At 42.3% G+C, this 25,077-nt stretch overlaps 2 protein-coding genes across 3 annotated transcripts; both read left to right on the top strand.

Moving 5' to 3' along the window:
- Positions 1 to 233: 233 nt before the first annotated feature.
- Positions 234 to 9,549, top strand: tlr3 (toll-like receptor 3). Of its 2 annotated transcripts, none has more exons than XM_012835854.3 (5): positions 234 to 385; positions 1,653 to 2,119; positions 2,793 to 2,987; positions 4,351 to 6,173; positions 8,185 to 9,549. In XM_012835854.3, the coding sequence occupies exons 2-5, from the start codon at positions 1,676 to 1,678 to the stop codon at positions 8,429 to 8,431; spliced, it is 2,709 nt and encodes a 902-aa protein (XP_012691308.2). In that variant the 5' UTR covers positions 234 to 385; positions 1,653 to 1,675; the 3' UTR covers positions 8,432 to 9,549. The 2 variants fall into 2 exon arrangements, with proteins under 2 accessions (XP_012691308.2, XP_031415824.1); XM_031559964.2 differs by having other exon boundaries at positions 237 to 433.
- A 2,766-nt stretch (positions 9,550 to 12,315) lies between these two features.
- LOC105907500 (cytochrome P450 4V2) lies at positions 12,316 to 21,792 on the top strand. The gene is given in 11 exon segments (XM_042702978.1): positions 12,316 to 12,375; positions 12,377 to 12,509; positions 13,015 to 13,124; positions 13,416 to 13,501; positions 17,346 to 17,485; positions 17,742 to 17,802; positions 17,804 to 17,891; positions 18,918 to 19,020; positions 20,962 to 21,087; positions 21,189 to 21,368; positions 21,755 to 21,792. Coding segments are annotated over 11 exon segments (1,125 nt in total).
- The last annotated feature ends 3,285 nt before the right edge of the window (positions 21,793 to 25,077 follow it).

Genomic DNA, 25,077 nt, shown 5'->3' with positions numbered 1-25,077 from the left:
CCCGATAACATATTTGCAAATAATAGGCTATGAATTATGGCAGGGTCGTACAGAACCGCTTACAAATCAAAAAAGTATGACCATAACGCATGGTGATAATTCCTTTCTCCTTCAGAAACAGATGACATCACACCAGTGACAGCTCAGTGACAGGCTCACCTCTTTGTGTGTTGTTATTCGTCTAGTGGAAATCTCAGTCCCGCCTCTCTCTCTGGTTTCGCTTTCCATGGAAATAGGAATTGGGAGCCAGCCAGTCTGCTGCAATGCATTGTTATTAACATTCTACTCAGTGATACTGAGGAAACTACAGGCTTTACCTGCATCCTCCTTTGACCAAACAAACCGATACTGAATTTAATAGTTTCTGCGCTAAAATGTTTTAAAGGTAAGAGTGCACACGGGGATATACTTGGATGCTTGTTAGAACTCTTTGGTGAGTTTCCCAGAGCCTTCTTAATGCTATGTTATTCGTAAATTATGCCTTGCCTTAAGTTACAAGGTGTTTCCCAGAACGTCTTAAGGTATACCTTCTCTAATAGATACTTGGTCTGGACCACTCTTATTTATACCTTAACGCAGTTTTCAGATTTAGAGCCTAAATGTGTTGTGTTCGTGTCTGGACGTATGCACTGCGATGTAAGACCAAGCTATGTGTTGCATTACATGTTGTACAAAACATTGGTATAAATTACTTAATTGTTATCCCTTTCGAATACAAATCTATGAGTAGCATCTTATGGAAGTGTTTTGCCTCTATATTGTGGCAATACATTTGGCAATTGGCAGTTCAATATGCATTTTGGTCGTGCAACTTGAAAATTAATTTCGGAATTGGTAATGTAATATGCAAAATATGCAGTTCTCAATTTGGTTTGAATCATTTTGACTACAAATTACATTTAAACGGTAATGAATTGCATTTCACATTGCCATGTTTGTTTAGCCTGTACACACAGCGAAACAGCGCAGTCATTGCACATGTCACCATGCCCTTTTGGTGTCAAAATTCAATTGAGAATGCAATCTGTCAGTCCTCTCACGAAGGCGGGTCTAAAGTTAGGACGTGCAGTGTCTTGGTTGACTTGACTTGGTTCGCGTTGAATACCCCCTTAGCACTGGAAATAGGAAACAAACGTAGTGGCTCAGACCAAAGAATAAACAGTTCCAGCCAACCAGCCCGTTGCTGTACCAGCTCAGAGGGGAGGGAGGTAATTTGTATTGATACGGGGCGACAGTGGTACATGGAGGTAAATAAGTCGTTTAGTAATCAGAAGGTTGCTAGTTCGATTCCCTGTCGAAGCGTCCTTGAGCAAGACACTGAACCCCTAATTGCTCCTGATGTGCAGTGTGCCATCAGTGTAAAATGTGCATACATTGTAAGTTGCTTTGGATAAAAGCGTCTGCTAAATGTAAATGTAAATGCTACGGAAGTCAAATATCAACAACCTTTTGCAAGAATCGTGAACTTTGCCTTTAATGGATTCAAGTCAACCAAGTCTTGAATAAAGAGGCCAAGAAACCTTGACAACATGATACGCAATTAATTAAATACTATGATTTACTTGACACACTTCGCTCCCTGTTTGGCCAAGCTGTCATAGCCTAAAGTTTGTAAGAGGCTGATTTTCTTCTTTTTCTTCTTATTGTTTTAGAGCTGTTAATGATTGACTGAACAATGAACCGTTCTCTAATCCCCGTTCTACTGGTGGGATGCATGGAGCTTTTTGTCCCGTGTCTTGGTGTCGCCCCCAAAAGAACGACCTGCTTGGTGGAGAACGGCAGAGCCGACTGCAGCCATTTGGGCTTGAGAGAAATCCCATCCGACCTCCCAAGAAACATCACCAGCCTGGATGTGGCGCACAACCAGCTGAAGACACCTACCCTAGCGACTCTGGCACTCTTCCCAGCACTTAGACACCTAGACGTGGGATACAACAGCATTACTAGTCTGGATGCAGGCTTGTGCAAGAACCTCCCCTTTCTTCAGAACCTCAGCATCCAACACAACGTGGTTTACATACTACAGGAGAAAGACCTGAAGTTATGCTCCAATTTGACCCACCTAAACCTTGCTGACAACAAGTTAAAGCTCAAAGGCGAACCTTTTGTTGCCCTCCAGGTAAGGGTAGTGTTTTTTTGTGATCCAGTTTAAATGATGACATTTTGATGAATATTCCCCTGTAACCAAATTCACATTATTATTAATTTGTAGACAGATTTATTATGATCAGAGGTGTAACTTTTTGTGGTCCAAAAATACATATACTGCTAGACCCACAGAAACGGAAATGGAATGCTAAACAGTTGCTTATTTCTTAGTTTCCTGTGTTTATACTTAAACTGTGCTTACATAAGACTACGTATATGTATTTACCATTCAGTTTCAATTGATAAAAAAGATGAAAGAAGAGACATAGAATCCCTGATAGTCACAAATTATGGTGGGAATGATGATGATTTTGATCATGAGATCTGGGTCAGACCTGTTCAACAATCAACTACTGCTTGGGTAGTGACTCCTTTTGGCAGTGTGCAGATAATATTGACAGTGTAAAAATAATTCTGGCAGTGTTAAAATGGTTAACTGTAGTGAAAAAACTGTAAATCATGTTCATAGGTTTAAGTAGAAAAAAAAAACAGTTTGAATTTTAATCTTTTTATTTATTTAACCTTGTTGGCTTACAAAATTGTATTGCTGAAAAATCTTACTCTCTTTCCTTCCCTGCACTGCACCTGTTGTGAGCTGTTGTAGAGTGAAGGAGTGACAGTCTATCTCTGTTTTATGTGTGCAGAGGTTGACGTGGTTGGATGTGTCTAAAAATGGCTTGGCCTCTGTGAGGTTGGGAAATCAACCTCAGATGGAGAACCTAGTGACCCTTGCATTTTCGGGGAACAATATCACGACCTTAGGGAAGGACGACTTTTCCTTTCTCAAAAACTCTTCCTTACAGGTCCTCAAGCTTTTGAATTTGCCATCTCTACAAAAGGTGAGTCATAACGTTGTGGCTTTAATAAATGACACCCATTCATGTGCCTTTTAGTAGACAAAAGACTAGCATATCACAGTGCACTTTGGTCGCAGATAATGTGTGACCCAGAGCAAATCATGCGGGCTGCAGTAATTGCATTCACAGGGGTTGATTTTATGACGAAAATAAAGTCACAAACTGCAGTTATACAAATCATTAAACTTTCAGACAAATGGGCATGCATGTGCATTTTACCTGTGCACGGTGCATAGCTGAAGTATGTGGGCTATTGTGTCTATATAGATAACAAAAATCCAAATAATAATGTCCTTGACCACCATGTTATTCCACAATCTTAACATGTACCACATACAGCTGAATAAGTTCATATGAATTCTAAAAAAAGATTGAAATTGAAAACCTGCAAGCATGACAGGTTTGCTCTTATGAAAACAGGAGGGGTTGTCCATCATCTTCCAATCTTTTCGCTTCTCAAAAGGTGATGCCTTCTTTTTCCAGGGTTCCCACTGTCATTATAATCTTGGAAAAATCATGGAATTTTTAAATCTGGAAAGGTCTGGAAAAGTCATGAAATTCATAGAAAGTTTTGGAAAGGTCATGAAATATGATTTTCTCTTCCAGCGTTATGTATTCAGCAGCGGTGCACCGCCACTGAGTTAGGAGCACGTCATGTCATTATTTCATTTCATTATTTATTACTCAATGAAGGTGGGTGGGAACCCTGTCTTTCACCAACACCGTGGTGCCATTAGCCAAGGTGCCAAGACAAGGGGTAACTGACTAGTTTGCCCATTATGAATTGCCAATCACACTAGCAGATTTGAACAATGCTACTTTGCCCTCATGTAGTCTAGTGTGCTGACTGTTCCACATCTCTTCATTTCTCTACATTTATTTGACTTAAATGTTCAGTAAAAAAACTCTAAATGAAGCTGCCACTTTGCCATTCTCCAATGACATCAATCAAATTATGCAGTAGGATTTGCTGAATAAAGTGAACCTGAAAAAAAGGCCTGCTACTCAAGAATCCCATTACAAGCTGCACTGCAGCACAAGACAGGTGGCAGTCCTGAGCATAACACATAACATATATTAGTTTTCTGGAACAATGTAAAGATGTACAATGTTCAGATTCTTTTAAAGCACCATCCCTTTCCAAGTTTTGATTCCCTTTCAGGTGGTTTGTAAGGAAAGTCTATTGGATGTCAAAGGATGTCAAAGGATGTCAAAGGATGTCAAAGCTTTACCATTGAGACACATTCAGTTGTTTGTTTGAGAATAGTTATCAAAAATACTAAGTAGTCATATTTTGTCTGAATGACTAACTTTCATTATTAAATAAATGTCCTTTCTATCCCAGATTGAATCAGGTTGCTTCAAACCAATCTCTGGCCTGAGAGCCCTGTTGCTGGACAACAGTAAACTCACTCCCCAGGTGACCTCCATGTTGTGTGATGAGCTCTCTGGGACAGCCCTGAGGAACCTCTCGCTCCAGAACACTCAGCAACACTCACTCACTAATACCACCTTCACTGGGCTCCGCTCCACAAACCTGACCAGGTTGGATCTGGGCAGAAACAACATGGCTCATATTGAGAATGGATCATTCCAAGGGCTCACTCATCTGGACTCTCTTTCTCTAGAGCTGAACAACCTGAAGGCTTTGAACAATGGGACGTTCCAGGGGTTGGAGAACCTTCGGTGGCTAAATCTATGGAGTGCAGTGAAGGGAAATGTGGAGAATTATTCCTTTGAGCCATTGAGAAAGCTTGAGTATCTCAACATGGGGAAAACATCCATGAAAGATTTTAAGGAATTCACTTTCTCTGGTCTGCACAGTCTAAAATTCTTGGATCTGAGCCAGAGCACGTCAGTGATAAAAACGATCACTGACAGGACGTTTATCTCTCTGGCGGGGACCCCCCTGAAGACATTAAACCTAACCTATATGGCACTCCAGCGCCTAAACCCAGGTGCCTTCTCTCACCTGGGCAACCTTACCACTCTCCTGCTTGCACGGAACTTCATTAGCCAGACATTGTCAGGGTTGGAATTTGAAGGTCTTCACCAGGTTGAAGAAATTGATTTTTTTCTCAATTCGCAAAAGATTAGCCTGACCCCTGAATCTTTTATCCATGTGCCCACACTGAAGGTTCTTCTTTTGGGACGGGCTCTCAATGGTACATTGAATCTCGAACCATCACCTTTCCGGCCACTGGTTAACCTCACTTGGCTGGACCTCAGCAACAACAATATTGCCAACATCAATGAAGGCTTACTGGAGGGACTGAGCCATCTTAAGGTCCTGACACTACAGCATAACAACCTGGCTCGGCTTTGGAAGGATGCAAACCCGGGTGGTCCTGTGCTTTTCCTAAAGGGCTTACATAGCCTTACCAACCTCCAGATGGACTCAAATGGCCTTGATGAGCTTCCAAGGGATGCCTTTCAGGGTTTAACCAACCTTAGTCAGCTCAGTCTTAGTGGGAATCTCCTTGACAAACTACACGAATCTGTATTTGATGATCTGAAATCTTTACGTGTCCTTCAGATGGAGAAGAACCTGGTGACATCAGTGCCAAAGCAGGTCTTCCAGTCTGCACTTGCAAACCTAAGTGAACTGCGCATGGAGCGCAACCCTTTTGACTGCACTTGTGAGAGCATCCTGTGGTTCGTCGAGTGGCTGAACTCCACCAACACCAGCGTCCCAGGCCTCCAAGGGGATTATATCTGCAACACACCACCCGCTTACTACAAAGATTCTGTCATGGCCTTTGAACCTCTCTCTTGCAAGGATATGTCACCCTTCCAGGCTCTTTATGTTCTGAGCAGCACTGCTGTTCTGACTTTGCTGTTCACTGCCTTCCTGGTGCATTTCCAGGGCTGGCGCATCCAGTTCTACTGGAGCATCCTGGTCAACCGCACCTTGGGCTTCAGGGAGGATGCTGTGGTGGAAGGGAGATATGAATATGATGGCTACATCATACATGCGCCAACAGATGCAGGTTGGGTGGAGCGGCAGCTACTCCCTTTGGAGAATGAACATTTTTCATTCTTTCACGAGGATCGGGATGCTGAACCTGGCCGCTCACAGCTAGAAACCATTGTGGAAAACATGAGAAGATCCAGGAAAATCATATTTGTCGTCACCGAGAAACTCCTGGAGGATCCTTGGTGTCGACAGTAAGTTAGAGAGTAATATCAGGGGGTAGCTATTGAAAGAAATGCTATTTAAGTAACACATATACAGTTTGATAAGAATAGTTTTTTAATGTTTATTCAAATGATACCTGGTGAGGTGCTCTAGTCAAATGATTCCTGGTGAGGTGCTTTAGTGTCTTAAATTGGATTGTCGTTCAGCTCTGTTCAGTTGTATATTCTGGCATGTTCTTTAGACAGGTTCTGCAGCTTACCCTACTAGCTATAACTAGAGCATAACACAGTCTATGCACCAACCTCTGTACTTTTATGTAAGGCACAGGTGCAGAACTCAGCCATGTTAAACCTCACTCTCTGAGGCTTCAAGAAACCGGCTTTTGCCAGATGCTAGCATCCATGGGTATTAGTGTCCCTGCTATCATCCATGGGTATTAGTTCCCCTGCTAGCATCCTGCTTAGTAATTTAGTAAGCTGCACAGTAATTGGCGAACACTAAACTTGATGTGTCTTCTATGTCTTTTTTATTTCTTAATTTAACCCATCTGTGCTTAAGCAAAAGTCTGGCAACCTTACAGACACCCTAAGATTTTCTGAGGAAATCTATTATTGCTGAAGGCCAATAGGCTGTATTTTACAACTTTCCCATTAATACTGTAGGTTCTAGTTCCTCTGGGCTTTAGTTTGTTAGTTTTGATGTGAGAGGTGCTCACAGGGTGTAGTGACATTCAGAAGATTGCCTGCATTAACATGTTATAATACTGGATGTTAGATCCCCCCTGTCCCCCATGAAAGTGATATTAAAGTGGAACATTGAATAGTATTTAGTAGTATTGAATTACATACTGAACATCTGATTTTTAGGATTTAGAAAGTATAATCCAGTTTCTCTTTCAGATATCATCCTACAATATGATCAGTCAAGGTTTGGCATCCAGTAATTGCAAGTCATTGTTGAAGTGAGCAATACCATGACAGTGAAACCCAAATACCAAAAAGAGGATACTTACATTAACACCATCTTCATAGAAAATAGACATATTTAGAATGTATTTGCTATTTAGAAATTCAAGTAATTTGGTGAAGCTCTAAGAATGCTTGTATTCTAATAGGATGTTGTGATAGACCAAAGTATATAGCCTAGTCCACCTTCTGTGTATAGTGTGTTGATGTACGTGTGTACGTGTACAGATTGACCAACATCAGCCGTCAGCCACCTGGGGTTCCTCAATATATGAAATGATAAAGGGCGTTGATAAGAAGCAGGTCTCTCAGATATTGATAAAGGGCCTTGATAAGAAGCATGTCTCTCAGATATTGATAAAGGGCCTTGATAAGAAGCATGTCTCTCAGATATTGATAAAGGGCCTTGATAAGAAGCATGTCTCTCAGATATTGATAAAGGGCCTTGATAAGAAGCATGTCTCTCAGATATTGATAAAGGGCCTTGATAAGAAGCATGTCTCTCAGATATTGATAAAGGGCCTTGATAAGAAGCATGTCTCTCAGATATTGATAAAGGGCCTTGATAAGAAGCATGTCTCTCAGATATTGATAAAGGGCCTTGATAAGAAGCATGTCTCTCAGATATTGATAAAGGGCCTTGATAAGAAGCATGTCTCTCAGATATTGCCACTTCTTGTTCATTACTACATTATTCATTGCTATTCAGCTACTTTTGTAACATAAGGCCCACCATGGGGCCATCTTGCAAAACGGTGAGCCCTACAGCAGACTTACTTGCATACTATGGTTGTTTGTTTATTTTGGTGTCTGGCAACTTTTGATTTAATAGTGAAAATGTGAAAATATTCACCCGCATTATGATTTAAGAAAGTATAGAGAGTTTATGCTGATGCTTGTTGCTATTAAATTATAGTTTATGCTGCTGTTATACGTTTTATTCATTATTTTAAAAACTCCACCGGCACAAGCGATATGTAGGTGTATTACCCTAATTACACATGTCAGTGATATGTATTTAACTTATTTTCGATTGTCCCAGTGCTGACATCCTTGATGGCCTCTCCCCCCGCAGGTTCAAGGCTCACCACGCTATGCACCAGCTGATGGAGGACAGCCGTGACTCGCTGGTGCTGGTGCTTCTGCAAGAGGTGCAGGACCACCAGCTGTCGCAGGCCCTGCTGCTGCGGCGCTCCATGCTGAAGCCCCGCTGCGTGCTGCACTGGCCCCTGCAGAGGGAGCGCATACCTGCCTTCCACCAGCAGCTGCGGCTGGCGCTGGCCACCAGCAACCGGGTGTCTGGCTCCAGGTGGCTTGGTTGACATCTTAGGTCACCGCCGTGTGGTTCTCAGAGTAGGCCTGCAATTATGGATGACTCGTTCTCAGTAGGTGTGGAAGCTGTTTATCTGGTTGACACCAGAAATGTGATGGCTGTTTTGCAGGTCCAGAGTTATCATTAACATAGAATGTGTTCTGGGGGCCTGCATTTTATTATTTTTTATTTGACCGGGGTAGTGCTGCACAATAGATATGACTTTTTTTCCATGTGTATTCTCTTGGCAGTTGGAAAAGCTTTCATGATTTGCACATTAAAGCCATTTTAAATCCAGTGCAATGACATTATGGGTTATGGTACATTATTATTCTTGTAAACTTCAATTCAAATAACGTTAACTTGCATTCTCAATAGTACAATAGATGATACATGGTACAGTTGTACTGTATCTCAAGGAAATGTTTGGATTAATGCATGGTTTTTTGGTAAAGGTGTTGTGCTTCCATTGACAGGGTGTGTAATGAAGTGGCATTGCCAGTCTGGTTTCATTTCTTCAATCAGAACTCCAACTACGAAACCAGACAACACAACCAGTCACTGCAGCTCGAATGGAAATTCTAATGATATCAGTAACTTGCGCATGGAGCCAAAAGTATACTCAAAATAAAATGGATTGCCCACTCAGGAGAGCCTTTTAAAGCTTTACTTACAATAATACAATAAATATAGGATACACAGCTTATAGGATGCCTTTTTGAGCGTTTCCATGTACTTTTACTTGAAGACAACATTTGTGGCTTTTTTTTTGTTTCTCTAATACTACCAGCATCTCTACAGGGTTCTTATGTGGGTCAAGAAAATAAAATGTATTGTGAATGTGCATGTCATATTTCAGTCATTCTCTGCTTTAAAAGATAAATCAGTCGAGGACAGCTTTCCCCTCTCTCCCCCCTTACAATACTCTGATGTTGATGATAATAACTAACTTAAACAAGTACATATGACAAATCAATTTAATGTTGCAATATTGCAACAGTATTATGTTTGCATTGACAATCCACAGTAACCTTGGCCATTACTTGAATCCCTCCCTTTGTGCTGTATTATTGGTGTCATTTCTTGTTTGTTATTTTGTTACGGATATTAAACATGTTCTGTTAAGAACCCTATGTGCTATGTGTCAACTTACTCATAATATGACATAAGAAACTGGAAATTGCTAGTGTTTCTTTTTATGCTGGCATTCAGGCAAGTGTAGCTACGCATGTTCTCCTATGTAGTAATTACGGATATTTGCTCTAATTTGTTCTCATTATCCATTTAAAATATACTATTGTAAATTATTTACAGAAGAGTGTTGCTCTGAAGGCATAATCATATGCTTTTTATGTATTCTGTTTGTCTTTTCAAGGGGGTTAGATTTGTTTTACATTGTAAGCCCTGAATCAAGAGGTACACAATAATCGCCGCTGAAATACATCATCACCGTGGGACCAGAAACGCCTTTTCCTTTCAACCGAACCTGTGTAGATAGATAGATAGATGGATAATGTATTAATCCTGAGGGAAATTTAGGTCATCCAGTAGTTTATACACATATACACCTCACCAACATACATACATAAATCACATATACATAGGGAGAACATATTCACACGGAGTGTTTCCAGATACAGGAAAGGGTCTGACCCTATTGTACAAAAATATAATGTTCTTGTGCTTGTGAGGATGGATAGTGCAAGATAGTGTTCTTGTGCTTGTGTGTGTGTGTGTGTGTGTGTGTTTGGAAAGTGCAAAGAGCAGTGATAGTGCAGAATATGTAAGTGGTAAAGTCTGTGCATGGGGCTGAGATGAGATGAGATGAGCAGGGGAGGGCAGACTGAGGTAGACTCATGCAGAGAAGTCCATCTCCCTCCCCCTCCCCGAATCTCATGTCTCATCGAATTCTTGTTGGTTTCTATGGTGAACACTGCCACCGTGTGGACAGAAATAATTACGATCCTTTGTTGGTCTCATTCAACTAGATTGAGAACTTTCACTCCCAATTGGTAAAACTTGAGAAACTACATGTAGATATAAATAAAGATATAAGATGTGCTTGATTCCTATTACCAAGGTTGGTTACATTTATAACTGTTATTTGGAGACCCTGGAGATAGGACATGCTAGAAAAACTGCAAAAATATTTACATACTGGACAAATCTGTGGCTCCACCTATTGTGCTGCATGTATGTGATAGGCACTTAGTCAGTCAACATTAGAGATGGATACCTATTGTGTTGTATGTATGTGATAGGCACTTAGTCAGTCAACATCAGGAATGGATACCTATTGTGCTGCATGTATGTGATAGGCACTTAGTCAGTCAACATCATAGATGGATACCTATTGTGCTGCATGTATGTGATAGGCACAGTCAGTCAACATCATAGATGGATACCTATTGTGCTGCATGTATGTGATAGGCACTTAGTCAGTCAACATCAGAGATGAATACCTCAACAAACATCGAAAGCATTTGCCTGTGGATAGGATCTGTAGGCTTTTTTTGGTCTGAAAATATAGGCCTAGTGTCTTTTTGTGGTTGTAGTGCTTATTATGTGTTTAAATGTGTTAACTCCCTCCATATAGATTGAATAACATGAAAGGTGGGAACACAGTGTGAGTGTTCTCTTTACAAGATTCTTACAAAGTTACACTACACGGATAAAGCAGTTCTGCACATCTTAGTAGTATGTGTTCCTGCAGACAACACACTGTGCCCTCACCTTATTGTAAGAACAACAGCTCCTCTAATCCTTATTTGGTAAATGGCTGAAGTGCAAAGCCTTCTACCATGGCAACAGGATTGCATGGCCTACCATGGGCTATGGCTCTCTTTCCTCAATAAGAGTTTTTTGTGCAATACAGACACTGCACCAAAGTTTCAGCAGGACACTTATGCATCACAACTGGTTTGAAAAATTCCCTGTTAGGATGAATATATTAGAGGGGAAAAGCAGAGGCAGAGACATCCCTCAGCAGTGCTTTGGGTGACTTGGAATAATGTGTCTGGTTTTAAAGCACACCCAAGTTACACCTCAAGTGTCTAATTTCTGCCTTTCTTAATGGGATCGCTCCACCACTGTTCAGGGTAGTAGCACATCGACCATTACCCATTTTAAAAAATCCGCTTTCTGATATAACAGTAATAACAGTTGTGTGCTGACAAAGAGCTTCAGTAGAAGTTTTGAATTATGTGACTGCAGCCTGTAAGGTTGAGCGTTGTAATGTTTAAGAAGTTAATGGAGACCAAATTAATGTAATAAAAATTGACTCTTTATCAGCTCTGAAGTGACAGTTGGCCCTGACCCATCTTTTGGATTTAACCACCAGTGAACTCATACTATGCCAACGGTACTGCAGTGGCAGCGGCAGAGGAGGGTGGTGATGTGAATGTTATGTTTGTTTGTATTGTATTGTATTGTGTTGTATATTTTGTGTGGGCACACTGAGAGTCACTTTACCAAGTCAAATTCCTTGTTTGTGCAAACTTACTTGGCCAATAAAACCTGATTCTGATTCTGATTCTGATTCTGATCCCTGCCCTTTCACATCCCGCTTCTGGACCCACCCGACCCATCAGCAGGCCACTCTGACTGTGGCGTGGTCTCACCCGAACCTCATGAACCTCAGTACCTTACTATCCCACAACCTTTATGCGAAAAGAACATCTGTATTTATGACTTACCTGAAAGCACTGGCTAATGATTATTCCCGGGGCCATGCTCATACCTCCTCACATTGCTTGACATAAAAAAAGGAAGAGCAAAAGTGGGCAACAGGTTAGAGTCAAGTTCACAAGCTGACCGAATAGCAAACCAAATTGTCCTCCATCGCTGGGCGTGCTTGCTTCCCTCTGTTACTTTTCCTAGCTCTCTGCCCTAGAGATGGCTCTGGTTTTGGGCTTTTACACGGCGGCCTCACTGGTCGCGGTGGCCATCGTCGCCCTTGCTTTCATACCTCACCTATCAGCTCCTGAGCAGTTACCTACGCAAGTGGAAGGAGATGAAGCCGATCCCAGGCATAGGCGGAACATACCCGCTCATTGGCAACTCATTGCAAGTAAAATCCAATGCTGGAGGTGAGAGGTGAGGATGGAGAGATAGAGAGATTGTGAGATGAGGGGATGGGGGATGCCCATGAGATAGTGTGTTGGATAGGGATAGGGATAGTGTATAGAAATGTGTGGGTGAGGAATCTTATTGAGTTGAAGTAAAGACATAAAGTAGTAGTGGCAGAGAAGGAGAAATGTGGTAGGAGAGCAAAAGTAGAGAAGACAGAGAGTAAATGAGGAGAAGAGCTGATGGGGGGAATAAGGGGGCTTGAGGAAGAGGGAGAAGAGGGACTACATTTACAAGAGATACGTGGTGAAATACATATGACAGTGAGGGATTTCCGAAGAAGATGGGAGCTCCCTGATGCGAGCTGAATATTAACCTGTAACCGTGTCATTCATCAAAATTAAAATACCACCTGTCTAGTTCTTCTCTCCCCTCTCTCTCTCTCCAGGCTGGGGCATCCCAATGGGCACATCTGAGTTGCTATCTGATCCTGATGTTCCTCTCGCTGGTTGTTTTTTGTTTCAGACTTCTTTTGCCATCTTGCCGGCTAGACGGTCCAGTTCTGTGATACGCCACTGCTCAAAATCTGGATTGGCCCCGTGCCTTTAGTCATCCTGTTTCATGCTGATGCTGAGGTACGTGTCGTTTATCTAAAAAAAAAAAAGAATTGTGTGTAGAAAGCCAGTAGTGACCCAATTTTTATGGTTAAACATGATAAGGCATGATCCTCTGTGCTAGCATTACATGGAGAATCTCAAACAAAAACATTGTTGTGCAACATTGCCGTGATAACGGTGATAAGAAAATGCTGATGCTGATTCCCCGGTATCACTAACTGACAGATGATGCAATTGACATAGAGTATTATACTACCGTGCTGTTTGTTTTGAGTAGCATCATTTGAAATGAACTGATGCTTTCCTCAGACTGTGTTGAACAACCCCATTCACATGAACAAGTCGTATGCCTACAAGTTCCTCCACCCCTGGCTTGGAACTGGCCTTCTGACCAGGTACACACTCTCCTGCTGGGTACATTTTGTGTGGATGACCACATATTACTAATATTCTGTCTGCTTCTCTCTAGAATCTGATTTTGTCTTGATTTCTCTGTGTATCCCCATCACTCTTACACAACTTCCCTCATAGATCTGCCATGTTGGCGCTCAGATTGCAGTTACAGAACATAGTCCAAAACACTACATACTGTAGTGCAAAATGCTTTATTTGGCATCACTTCCAGACTGGTAAAGATTACTCTACCACTCCTCTCTCTGCTACTGTGGGGTGTAGTACGGGTGATAAATGTGTGTGTGTGTGTGTGTATGTGATGGAGATGTTGGACAGGGTGTGTCTATCACATCACTCACAATCAAATCTGGCGAGAGTGTGAGAATGTCTGCAATTTTTTATGTACTTTTTTTGTGAAGATGTTGAACAAGCAGAAACAGAAAGAGAGAGAAACTCAAGAGCGTGTCCACTTTATGTGTGTGTGTGTGTGTGTGTGTGTGTGTGTGTGTGTGTGTGTGTGTGTGTGTGTGTGTGAGAGAGAGAGAGAGAAACACCAAGAGTGTGTCCACTTTGCGTGTGTCATTCTGAGGCTAGCAACCCCATGTCGGCACATCCACTGTGTCATCATCTGATGATCATCATGGCAACAGACCCAAGCAGAGAAAGAGAAAAGTAGGCCCATGTTTTCTACTATATTAATGCTTTTGCCTATCTTGCACCCGGTCCAACAGGAGGCTCGCGCCGGCCCTGCAGGTGGGTGTTACCATAGTCACCATAGAGACGGATGCTTGTTTTGGAAACCATCCTAATTGACCATACAGATCAGCAGCCTGATGGCACCCAAAAGATTAAGTCAGTAAGTAGACAGATATCATTATCTCACATCCACTGGACAGTAAAGACGCCCTCTGCTCAGCAGTCCGCTGCGGTCCCTCTGTAATAAGAAATGCCAATTATGTGCCGCGTTAGTTGGAGAGGAGAGTCAGTGCCATCGATCGGAGCCAGTGCAAACAGAGAGGTCTGGCTCGGGGTGTTTGCCATGGGGACTCAGTGGCTCTGTTGTGTCGGGCGAGGCTCTTTAGTGGAGTAAAAAGCCACAAGCTCACCTCATTAAACGCTGTCCATCACATGACAGTGTCAGGAGAGCTTCTCCAGTTCTCCCCAAAGAAGTTGCTGTGGGAAAAGCTGCAAAAATATAGTGGCAGCTAAAACGTTAGTTAGTTAGTATTCGAAAATTAGAATTGTGATGAAAAGAAATATTTTCTACGCATCCATAGATATTTGTATTAATATCCACACCAAATTAACCTTGAGCTTGTTTCAAAGACATTTTTATTAATGTATGTGTATACGTATATGTATTAATTCATATTTTTTGCCTTAAACATGCAATTAGCATGTACATTGCCACTGACAATTTAGTTGTTTATATTGATATTCAGAAGTTCTAAACAACCACATAAATATTAGGGTACACCGGATGTCACACACTGGTATGGGACCAATATTAACTGTGATGATCTACCTGTATGCTGATAGAATGAGTGACATCATCGCCCGGAGACAGAGGATGCCCTGGTACTGGCCAGATTTTGTGTAAAACTATCTGGCCAATAAGGCTGAAGGCAAGGAGCACAACAAGAGCCTGAAAGTCCTTCATTCTTTCACAGAAAGTGTGGGTGGGATGTAGAATCCTATCAAGCTCACTTCCTGTCATGTAACCTAAACCTTGACTCTGTTACTAGACGAAGTATATGTGAATAGCGTGTGTTTGACCTACCTCTGCTTTGTTGGACTTGAAACAAACTTTGCATTCTGAGTGACTAGGAGTAGTCTACCTGTTTACATTTTATCATTTGAAAAATATTTGCACTCTACCAAGCTTGCTGCATAGTAACTGCACCCTGCAAATGCCCCCCAGGTCATTTATGAGAGGGCGGAGTACGTATATCACATACATTGAGTTAAGTATCTCACCTCATTAAACGCTGTCCATCACATGACAGTGTCAGGAGAGCTTCTCCGGTTCTCCCCAAAGAAGTTGCTGTGGGAAAAGCTGCAAAAATATAGTGGCAGCTAAAACGTTAGTTAGTTAGTATTAGAAAATTTGATGAAAAGAAATATTTTCCACGCATCCATAGATATTTGTATTAATATCCACACCAAATTAACCTTGTGCTTGTTTCAAAGAAATTTGTATTAATGTATGTGCAGGGCTGTAGTGGAGGGTAAACGCACGTAAACGCCGTTTACGCTCCTCTGGAATTTTGGAAATAGCGTTTACGCACCTGTAAGTGGCGTTTACCCACCTCAAAGTTCCCTGGGCCTTGTATTCTGCCGTTGGAATCATCAGAAATAAATTTGGTGTCATTTTAAAACACCTAAATTTCAAATGGTTGAACATATAAACGCTGTAGTCTGAATCATTTTCATCTGCGCTCTATTATGGTCTGTGGCCCTCCAATCGGTGCCTTGGCTGCCGCGGCGACACCAATCAGGATCCAGGAAGTATGTAAACACATACACGTTGTGGATTAGTTTGTAGTTGTAGTTGTGGATTAGCCTGCCTGCCTACTGTTCGGAATGGATTAATTAGCCATGGATATCAGGCGATTTTTGAAGAGGCCATCAGTGCTCCCACACCCACAGATGCCCGCAGAGGGCCTCAAGTACAAAGTAAGACTGAATAAGATCAATTCACGTTTTTAAACGTTGTTTTGGTTCGGACAACATCGCATTAAGACAAGGACAAACTGTTAATAACGTACTTGCAAATACGATGATGCAGGTAACAAGCCAGCCTTCCCGGTGCCATCTAAATAGGCCTAATAAAACGTCAATTATTTCAGCAATTGAAGATGCATGAGTAATTATCCTCACGCATATCGCTGTAGATTAGGTTAATTCATTGAAAATTATAGACAGATTCTTTGCAAACCAGTTAGACATTGCTAAGTGAAATGTTTTAGCTTAGCTATAGAATGTTCCATTTTCGCGGTCAAGGTCAAATATAAGTGTAGCAGAAAAGAAACAGCAGAACAAGCATAAACCCGACCGGTGAGGCAGAGGTACTGTTTGCCTCCCCTCCGTGATTTTTTTTCTTATGTCAGATCAGCAATACTAAGAAGGTTCTACGCATGCGCTCAACCCAGTTTGTGAGGGATTGCGCAATCTGAGTTGAGGCACAGCCTCCCCTGCCCGTACGTCTTAATATAGCAATTGTGTTGTTGTGTTGTGTTGACATTGGAGGTTTCTCCAATGGTTAAAGAACAGGGGAAGTGTTTAATTGCAGCATGGTTTCTTTTTATATTATACTTTTCAGCTGTAACACTCAGGGCCTGTTTCCAGAGGCCTTACAGTTTCTTAGGTCCTATAGAGGTCCTTTCTTTTGTCTCTCCCTCCACACCCTTCATTGTTGTGAGGCCTACACATACTTTTCTTTACTGTTTTCTTGAAATTGAATAAACTACAAACATATTTATTCACTGTCATTGATTTAATATGACTTTAACTGATAACATAATGGAATATAGCCAGGACAGCCTTACAGAGTCGCGACGCTTTGTGTTGCGTTGCTTCGCGTCGAGGTCTGTCTGATCACAAAATTCATAGTTTACCCACCTCTAATTTTACCACTACAGCCCTGTGTGTGTGTATACGTATATGTATTAATTCATATTTTTTGCCTTAAACATGCAATTAGCATGTACATTGCCACTGACAATTTAGTTGTTTATATTGATATTCAGAAGTTCTAAACAACCACATAAATATTAGGGTACACCGGATGTCACACACTGGTATGGGACCAATATTAACTGTGATGATCTACCTGTATGCTGATAGAATGAGTGACATCATCGCCCGGAGACAGAGGATGCCCTGGTACTGGCCAGATTTTGTGTAAAACTATCTGGCCAATAAGGCTGAAGGCAAGGAGCACAACAAGAGCCTGAAAGTCCTTCATTCTTTCACAGAAAGTGTGGGTGGGATGTAGAATCCTATCAAGGTCACTTCCTGTCATGTAACCTAAACCTTGACTCTGTTACTAGACGAAGTATATGTGAATAGCGTGTGTTTGACCTACCTCTGCTTTGTTGGACTTGAAACAAACTTTGCATTCTGAGTGACTAGGAGTAGTCTACCTGTTTACATTTTATCATTTGAAAAATATTTGCACTCTACCAAGCTTGCTGCACAGTAACTGCACCCTGCAAATGCCCCCCAGGTCATTTATGAGAGGGCGGAGTACGTATATCACATACATTGAGTTGGACAGCGAATCAGACCAAGGCATGAGGAAGAGACATGCTGCTGAAGACAATAGATGAGGATGGCAACAAGCTAACCCACAGGGACATCCAGGAAGAAGTAGACACCTTCATGTTTGAGGTCAGTGGACTTAGGGAGATCAAGGGCAAAGGGCAGTAGGAAGTTCAAACATACAGATGTAAACATTCAGCCAAGCACAGTCTCTCCAGGATCTTGTGATGATTTTGATTTTAGTTTGTTTTCAATTTCAGAAATTTCAGTTTTTGGGAGAAAATGTGTAATTTTCAATGTGCAATTGAAATCCTTCAGTTTGCATGAATTTGTGAAAATGCAAGATCGCAAAGACCTGGAGGGACAAAAAGCAGTGCCTTTTCCTTGCCCCGTCAACGCTCTACAAGCCCAGGGATTTTCTTTCTTTTTTTGATGAGCACATAGACACTGTACCTTAAAAAAGAGGAGAAATTACAAAATTCATGTGGTTGGTCTGTTGTTATACTGATACACACATAAGATGCACTCAGTAGTGCTTCTTTTTTGCACTGTGCTCTATAAAATAGTAATTTGACATTCATAGAGATCACATAGATATTGTATTTATAAACAGGATGCTTCATTAGTAGCTCTGTTCTGCTAGCATGCTGTCAAGGGCAAAACCCTCCTGCATGAGTATGCGCAGTGCGCACACACACATTCACACACACACACACTCACACACATACATCAGTTTGATCTCCATTCCTCAAGTTTAAATATTCATAGCATTGCAGTACGGTGAGATTATAGTTATTTATGATTGCAGCACAGACAAAATAGATTAGCTGGCTAATGGGTTTGGCATCACAACTGGAATGACGGACGGATGTGTTTAATATCTCTGGATTCCCTTTCCCTTTCGACGAGCACTCCAGTGTGGAGAGCCTGTGTGACTAAATGAGTGTGCCTATCCTTGTGGTATATGTACTACATTATTTGTCTTTGATTTCTTTCTATTTCTTTCTTTCCTTAGTTTTTTTCTTAAAGTGTTTGCTATGTCATGCTCACAATGAACAGTGTGCCATTTTCATGGCCATACTCTATGAGCAAAGGCACGATTACCTTGTTGATGAAAATGAATGTTTATTCATCTTACATGCACCCCACTAGCAGGGTCATGACACGGCAGCTGCCTCCATGACCTGGACCACTCACCTGCTGGGATCCCATCCACAGGTACAGCGTAAAGTCCAGCAAGAACTGCAGGAGGTGTTTGGTAGGTAACACACACATACACTAAACACACACACACACACACTAAACACACACACACACACACACACTAAACACACGCACACACACACACACACACGCACACACACACACTAAACACACGCACACACACACACACAAGCACACACGCACACACACACATATACACTAAATACACACGCACACACACGCACACATCATCCCTTCAGATGAGTATGTATCACATATTATTGAGCTTTATATGTCAGTGTCATGGGTCCAAACTGAGGCATAAATCACAGACAGTATTATATCTGTGCTAGGGATTGTCTACGAAGTACTGAGAGAGGAAACTATTTTGAAGGTTCAGATTTACTACAAAATAAGTTCTGAAACTAGTTGTGATATTTACTAATGTGTCTTGGGTGCACTTCTAGAATAGGTCTGTGCCCTTTTCAAAACTTGATTTTTAAAACTGTAGGTCTTCCTGTGTTCTCACAGCAACTCACTAAGACATTACTGGAAACTTTACTTCTGTCTGGCTACTGAAAGTTCCCCCTGCCTAGGCAACAGTCAGGCAAAAGTGGTGCTTCAAATGGCCCGCCCCTTTTTGGGGCGAAATGGAAATCGCCCCAGATCTCTCTCATTGACTCGCATGTTAAATCAATTTTTTTATTAACAGGGCTGTGTTCGAAAACTTAGATAGCTCTCTTGATCCTTGTCAATTTATCTTCATTAGTACGGCGACTAAAAGAAGGTTCTTTCAAAGAGTGAATCGAGTTGTTACACTGAACGTTAGCCTTCTTGACAGAATGTGACTTGATCAAAGCCGTATGACGTCCTTATACGCAATTACTTATGACTAAGCACGGTGGGACGAGCCCTCTCGGAAGCCATAGAGATTGCATTGAGAGCCCTGGTTTGTGAAAACATGAGTCACACAGCTGCTGCCTGCAAAAAAATATATATACATAATCAGTCAAGTTGTTGTCTTTTAATAGCTTTGCTTAGTTACACTGACATTCTGTGACTGTTCTTCCTTTTTGTGGGGTTCACCAGAGCTTTGTGTACATTATATAGCCCCAGGGGCATAACTATAGGGTTCAGATGAGTATGTATCACATATTATTGAGCTTTATATGTCAGTGTCATGGGTCCAAACTGAGGCATAAATCACAGAGGGCATAACTATAGGGGCTGCAGCAGTCTGGTCGCACCTTGGCCCGTGGGTCTAGGGGGCCCGTAGCCGGGGCCCATAGACATATTCATGTCAATCTAAATAGTCTGAATAGCCAAGTCGCATTGCCAAAAAATGTATACCCATATTGACAGGTGTTATAGGCGGAATATGTACGCGGGGGAGGGGGCGTGGCGACGGTTACAAACATGGAAAAAAAAAGGGTACGGGACTAATATGTTAAGGCAGGGAACCACTGCCTTACGCCACTGACAAGGGCCCGTCATAATAGCCTGCACCTGGGCCCGTGGTCTACGTTACGCCACTGTATAGCCCAAACCTGAATGCTCTGCTATACCAAATTGTGAGAAAACGGAAAATCCAGAAAAAGTATTTCCTATATTTTAAATACAAAATACATGTATTGTATTTTGTTACATTTTCTGGCACCAGTATTTTGTATTTTATTTTAATACATTTATTTGAGGGGTATTTTGTATTTTGTATCAATCAATCTAAGGAGGCCTCAGGAACCAGTTTGTTTGTTTCTCTCTTCTCATAAATAACCTGGACTCATAGCACCTCATAAAAACTGAATTGACGGATGCCTTTAATATCGCTGATAAAGTTTTGATTGTTCTGTACTAACGGCTTCTGCCTGGGGGGTGGAGGCATAAGTAGACAGATGGTCTGTCTTTGCATATTTTTGAGTGTGTGTGTGTGTGAGTATGTGAGTAAAAGAGATTTGATTGCGTAAGGTGAACCTCACGTGGCCACTTGTTGTCGCAGGTGAGTCAGACCGGCCAGTCAACACTGAGGACCGGAAGAAGCTGCAGTACTTGGAGTGTGTGGTCAAGGAGTCACTGCGGCAGATCACACAGAAACAGAAATACAGGCACACAAACACACGCATGCGTGCACACACACACACACACACATACTCACGGGAGGCACATATACACATTCAAATGTATTCCTTCTTATCATTCCTTAACTGGATTGTCCCTTCCCTGTAGATGGCTTCAAAGTGTCCAAAGGAGCTAATGCCATCATCATCACCTACGCCGTCCACCGTGACCCACGCTTCTTCCCAGACCCAGAGGGGTTCCGTCCAGAGCGCATCCTGCCAGAGAACTGTGTGGGGAGGCACCAGTACGCCTTCGTCCCCTTCTCCGCTGGCCTCCGCAACTGCATCGGTAAGCCCTGTGAGAGACCTAGGACACCCTCTAGGGGTCAGAATCAGAATCAGAATAGTATAGTGTCTTATATAAATAATTTATATTTTATGTATACTTATTTCCATTTATGGAAACATACTGTATATAGGCTACATTTTAGGTTTGTAGTATTTTTTTTTTCAAATCCTCAGTTGATTCAAATGACAGTGATAGTGCTTTTATGAGGGTCAATGAGGACTGTCTGCAAATCCAGTGTAAAGTTGAACCAAATTTACATTGAATTTACTGTATTGTTTTAATCTGGTGAGCTATAGGGCTTTAGTGTGGGACAGTACACGCAGTTGTGTCTGTATGTTCTTTGGCAGATGTGTCTGTATTTATGAGTCGATGTGTGTGTGTGACAGGTCAGAGTTCCGCAGTGATGGAGGAGAAGGTGATATAAAAACACAGGAGTCATTGAAGAAATCATCAGCCACAATAGCACAGCTTGGCATTGCACTGCACAGCAAAGCATCCAAACAAATCGTTCGATTGTCATCTCAGTTCTTTTGAGTGATATAGTGACTAAAATCCGAATCTTCAGTTTGACCGACTTACTCCCTCAATCTACATTAACATGAATTTACTTTTGTACCTGGAGATCTACTCGATTGGGAACCATCTGCATATCCTAACATCCTAACGAAACATGAGCCTGATCCCCTTTTTGGGGAGATTCAGTGGGCCTTTTCCCTTAGCTTCATGAAAAAGACTGCCCATAGAGTTCCCTTAACTAAGCACCCTGCACTATCGGACCAGTTGTGCAGCTTGGAGCCTCTGATACAGCCATGCTTTGATAGGCTCTCTCTCAGCTCTCTGCTCCCTCCCTCCCTTCCTCTGGTAGCTCTCTCCTCTCTTCTATTTCTGCCCTCCAGGCATAACACAGCTGACTTCACCCCCGTTGTGTTTGATTCGCAGTTTACACACAGAGACACACATTTAGAAACCGATGACATGCCAGGCTTGCTCTGTGGGAACCTTCAAAACATTAACAGCAAATAGTTTTCACTCATAAAAATATTAGACATAAAACAATGAGAAAGCTGGTGCAATATTGTATTATTATAAACAACCACTGGCATAGATACTGTAGGTTCTATCTAGATAAAGTGTGTATTTCTGAATTGAATGATGACTGCAGGGCGTGCAGGAAGTGATGTTTACAGGAGTGTGCTGTAAGTGTGCAGGGTGCCTGACCAATTTCATATAAGGTGATTTGGACTAAACAGCAGAGCCTGTCCCAGTATACGGTACTGTAGAGACTTGTTGGTCATTGGGGGCTAGTGTTTGTTTTTGTGTATGTCTGGGGCATGTATGCTGGTGTTTTAAACACTTCACAGGTCCTGAACATTATAGATATCCATCTCTCATCCAAGTCTGTAGTGTGCCTAGTAACCGCATAACCATTATCTCAGATATATGATAGTCCTTAAGACATTTACAGCCAGTAGAGTGGGTCCTGTAAAGCAATGATTTAAGGACGGCAGTTAATTAGGCTGCAGAAATCCTTTACGCACATTATTAATTAAAGCGTGATGATGGCATCAATAAGTCCTCCGATAATTTAGATGCACAAGCAGTGCCTACCAAAAATGGCCTACCAAAAATCGGGGCATATCTTGATTATTTTACTTAAAAAAAAAAAAAAACTGAAGCAAAGGTTATGGTTGATTGACTTTAATTTGCTCATTCAGTGTCCTGATGTTGAGTCCCTCTGCCCACACACTCCTAGAGGAGAGCTTGGCAGGTTGGCAGCGTGCATAACATTTTGAAAGCTATTTCTAGAGCGTGTTTGCTTCTGAGCCAGGTCCTTTTCAGTGATTTACTTGGCCTCTCACTCTCTCTCTCTCTCTCTCTCTCTCTCTCTCTCTCTCACTCTCTCTCTCTTCTTCATCCACTCTGGTTTACTTTAGAGATTTACACAAGCATTGAAACAGCACAATGTGTTTGTTTTGCATTTGCAACAGAAGCTAAATGCAACCTCACTGGGCAAATTTAATTAAAACTACTCCCCATGCTCTCTTTATTCGACCCCCATATAATCCCTCTGGACCCGAGCCTGTGGAATATTAATCGTCAGGGAGTTCCATTGTTGCCGTTATTACTGACAAATTGGCAGGCCTTACAATAGTGTCATGGTTAGGCCACCCGGCTCCTCTCCTCCCTCCCTCCCTCCTCCGCAGACAGGAGGAAAAACAGACGAGAGAAAAACAGACCCTGAAACACTTAAAGGAGCCTAAAAATAAGAACCTCTCAAGGCGTGTTTTGATTTGAATTTGAGCCCTAATAGCGGGTTCTAATGGAAGGCGAATGAAATTACCTCAAGTACGGAGTGATCCAAATTGACATACCCTTTGAGCCAGCAGCAGAATATTTCTGTCTGTGTCTGCCTCCTCCACTCCTCTTTTTCTCCCCTACTCTTCTTCTGAGTCTCCCCTCGGCGCTGCCTTCCCCTCCGCTGCTTTGAATGATTTCATTTGTCTTCAATGCTCAATTGGAAACTTGGCCAAGCACGCAGACCAAGAAAGTGCTCTGTTTGTAAAACTGAAATACGGTTGAGGGGGACATGATAGGTAAGGTGATGACAAAAACAAGGAGAGACAATAATAACACCACTACTTGACAAGCCTTCATTCTCCCCGTGCACAGACAGCGCTGTATGATGACCGAGTGGCCACTGTGGGGCAGCAGAGAGCTGTGTTGGGTGCCCTTCTCACCTCAACTTGCTGGCTGAGTAGCGGCAGACTTTTCAATGAAGCACCACAGGGTGTGAATGAGCTCTCGCAAACTCAAGCTGCACTGGCAAGGAAGTCATTTTTTCTACACCCCCGGCTCCCCACAACCACCCACAACCACCCCCCCCCCCCCAAAAGAGTAGATGTCTGCCAATTCTTCCCTGCTCTTGTCAACAGCTAGACCTTAGCAGCAGGCTAACACGTGGGCTAAGATACAAGCAAAGACAGAGGGGAATCAATGGTCGTCACGGGCCGCACATCTGTTAGGCTGCCACGGCTGAGAGTTTTGCTCGGAGTGTAGGGTGTTCTGGCACTGATGTGAACTGACAGTACTCAAGGAACAGACTCAACTGTTAGCGTGTGGGGTGTTTAGTGTGTGTATTGAGACCAGGGGGTGGGTGACTATACACCCACCCATTTGCCTTTTGTCCAATGTATGCCCTTGTTACAGCACACTGTGGCACGGCTATTTTTATCAAACGAAGTGGACTCCCCCAGGTTAGAGCCTGTGACAGCTAGAGAGAAATGCAGAAGGAGGGCACTGAGAAAGGGAGAAGGTGTGGATGGACAGAGAGAAAAAGGAAAAGGAGATTGAGAAAGTATATAAATGAACAAGAGGCAACAGGGAGAAAGACAGTGAGACTACACGGTAAGAATCACTGAGATAAAAAGGGTACAAGAGAGGGATGGATGCAGTGCCAATGAACAACACAAATGAAATTGCGGATACAGAGCATTCAACACGGACCACATGGTCCACACACTTAGCACATTAGTATGGTAATGTTGTCACCCCTGTGGTGGGCTAATGAGCGAGCAGGCCATCTCCACCCTGACTCGCTGGGCTGCAGCCTACCCCCTGATGAGGAAGCTAGCACATCCACGGCCATCCAGATCGGCTCGAAGCGTAACCAAACTCCTCTCTCTCTCTCTCTTTTGTCCACTATCTATTG

The sequence above is a fragment of the Clupea harengus genome, chromosome 22 (assembly GCF_900700415.2).
Source record: "Clupea harengus chromosome 22, Ch_v2.0.2, whole genome shotgun sequence".
NCBI classification, from domain to species: domain Eukaryota; kingdom Metazoa; phylum Chordata; class Actinopteri; order Clupeiformes; family Clupeidae; genus Clupea; species Clupea harengus.
The sequence above is the reverse complement of the archived record's forward strand: the minus strand, read 5'-3'. Positions and strand labels throughout refer to the sequence as shown.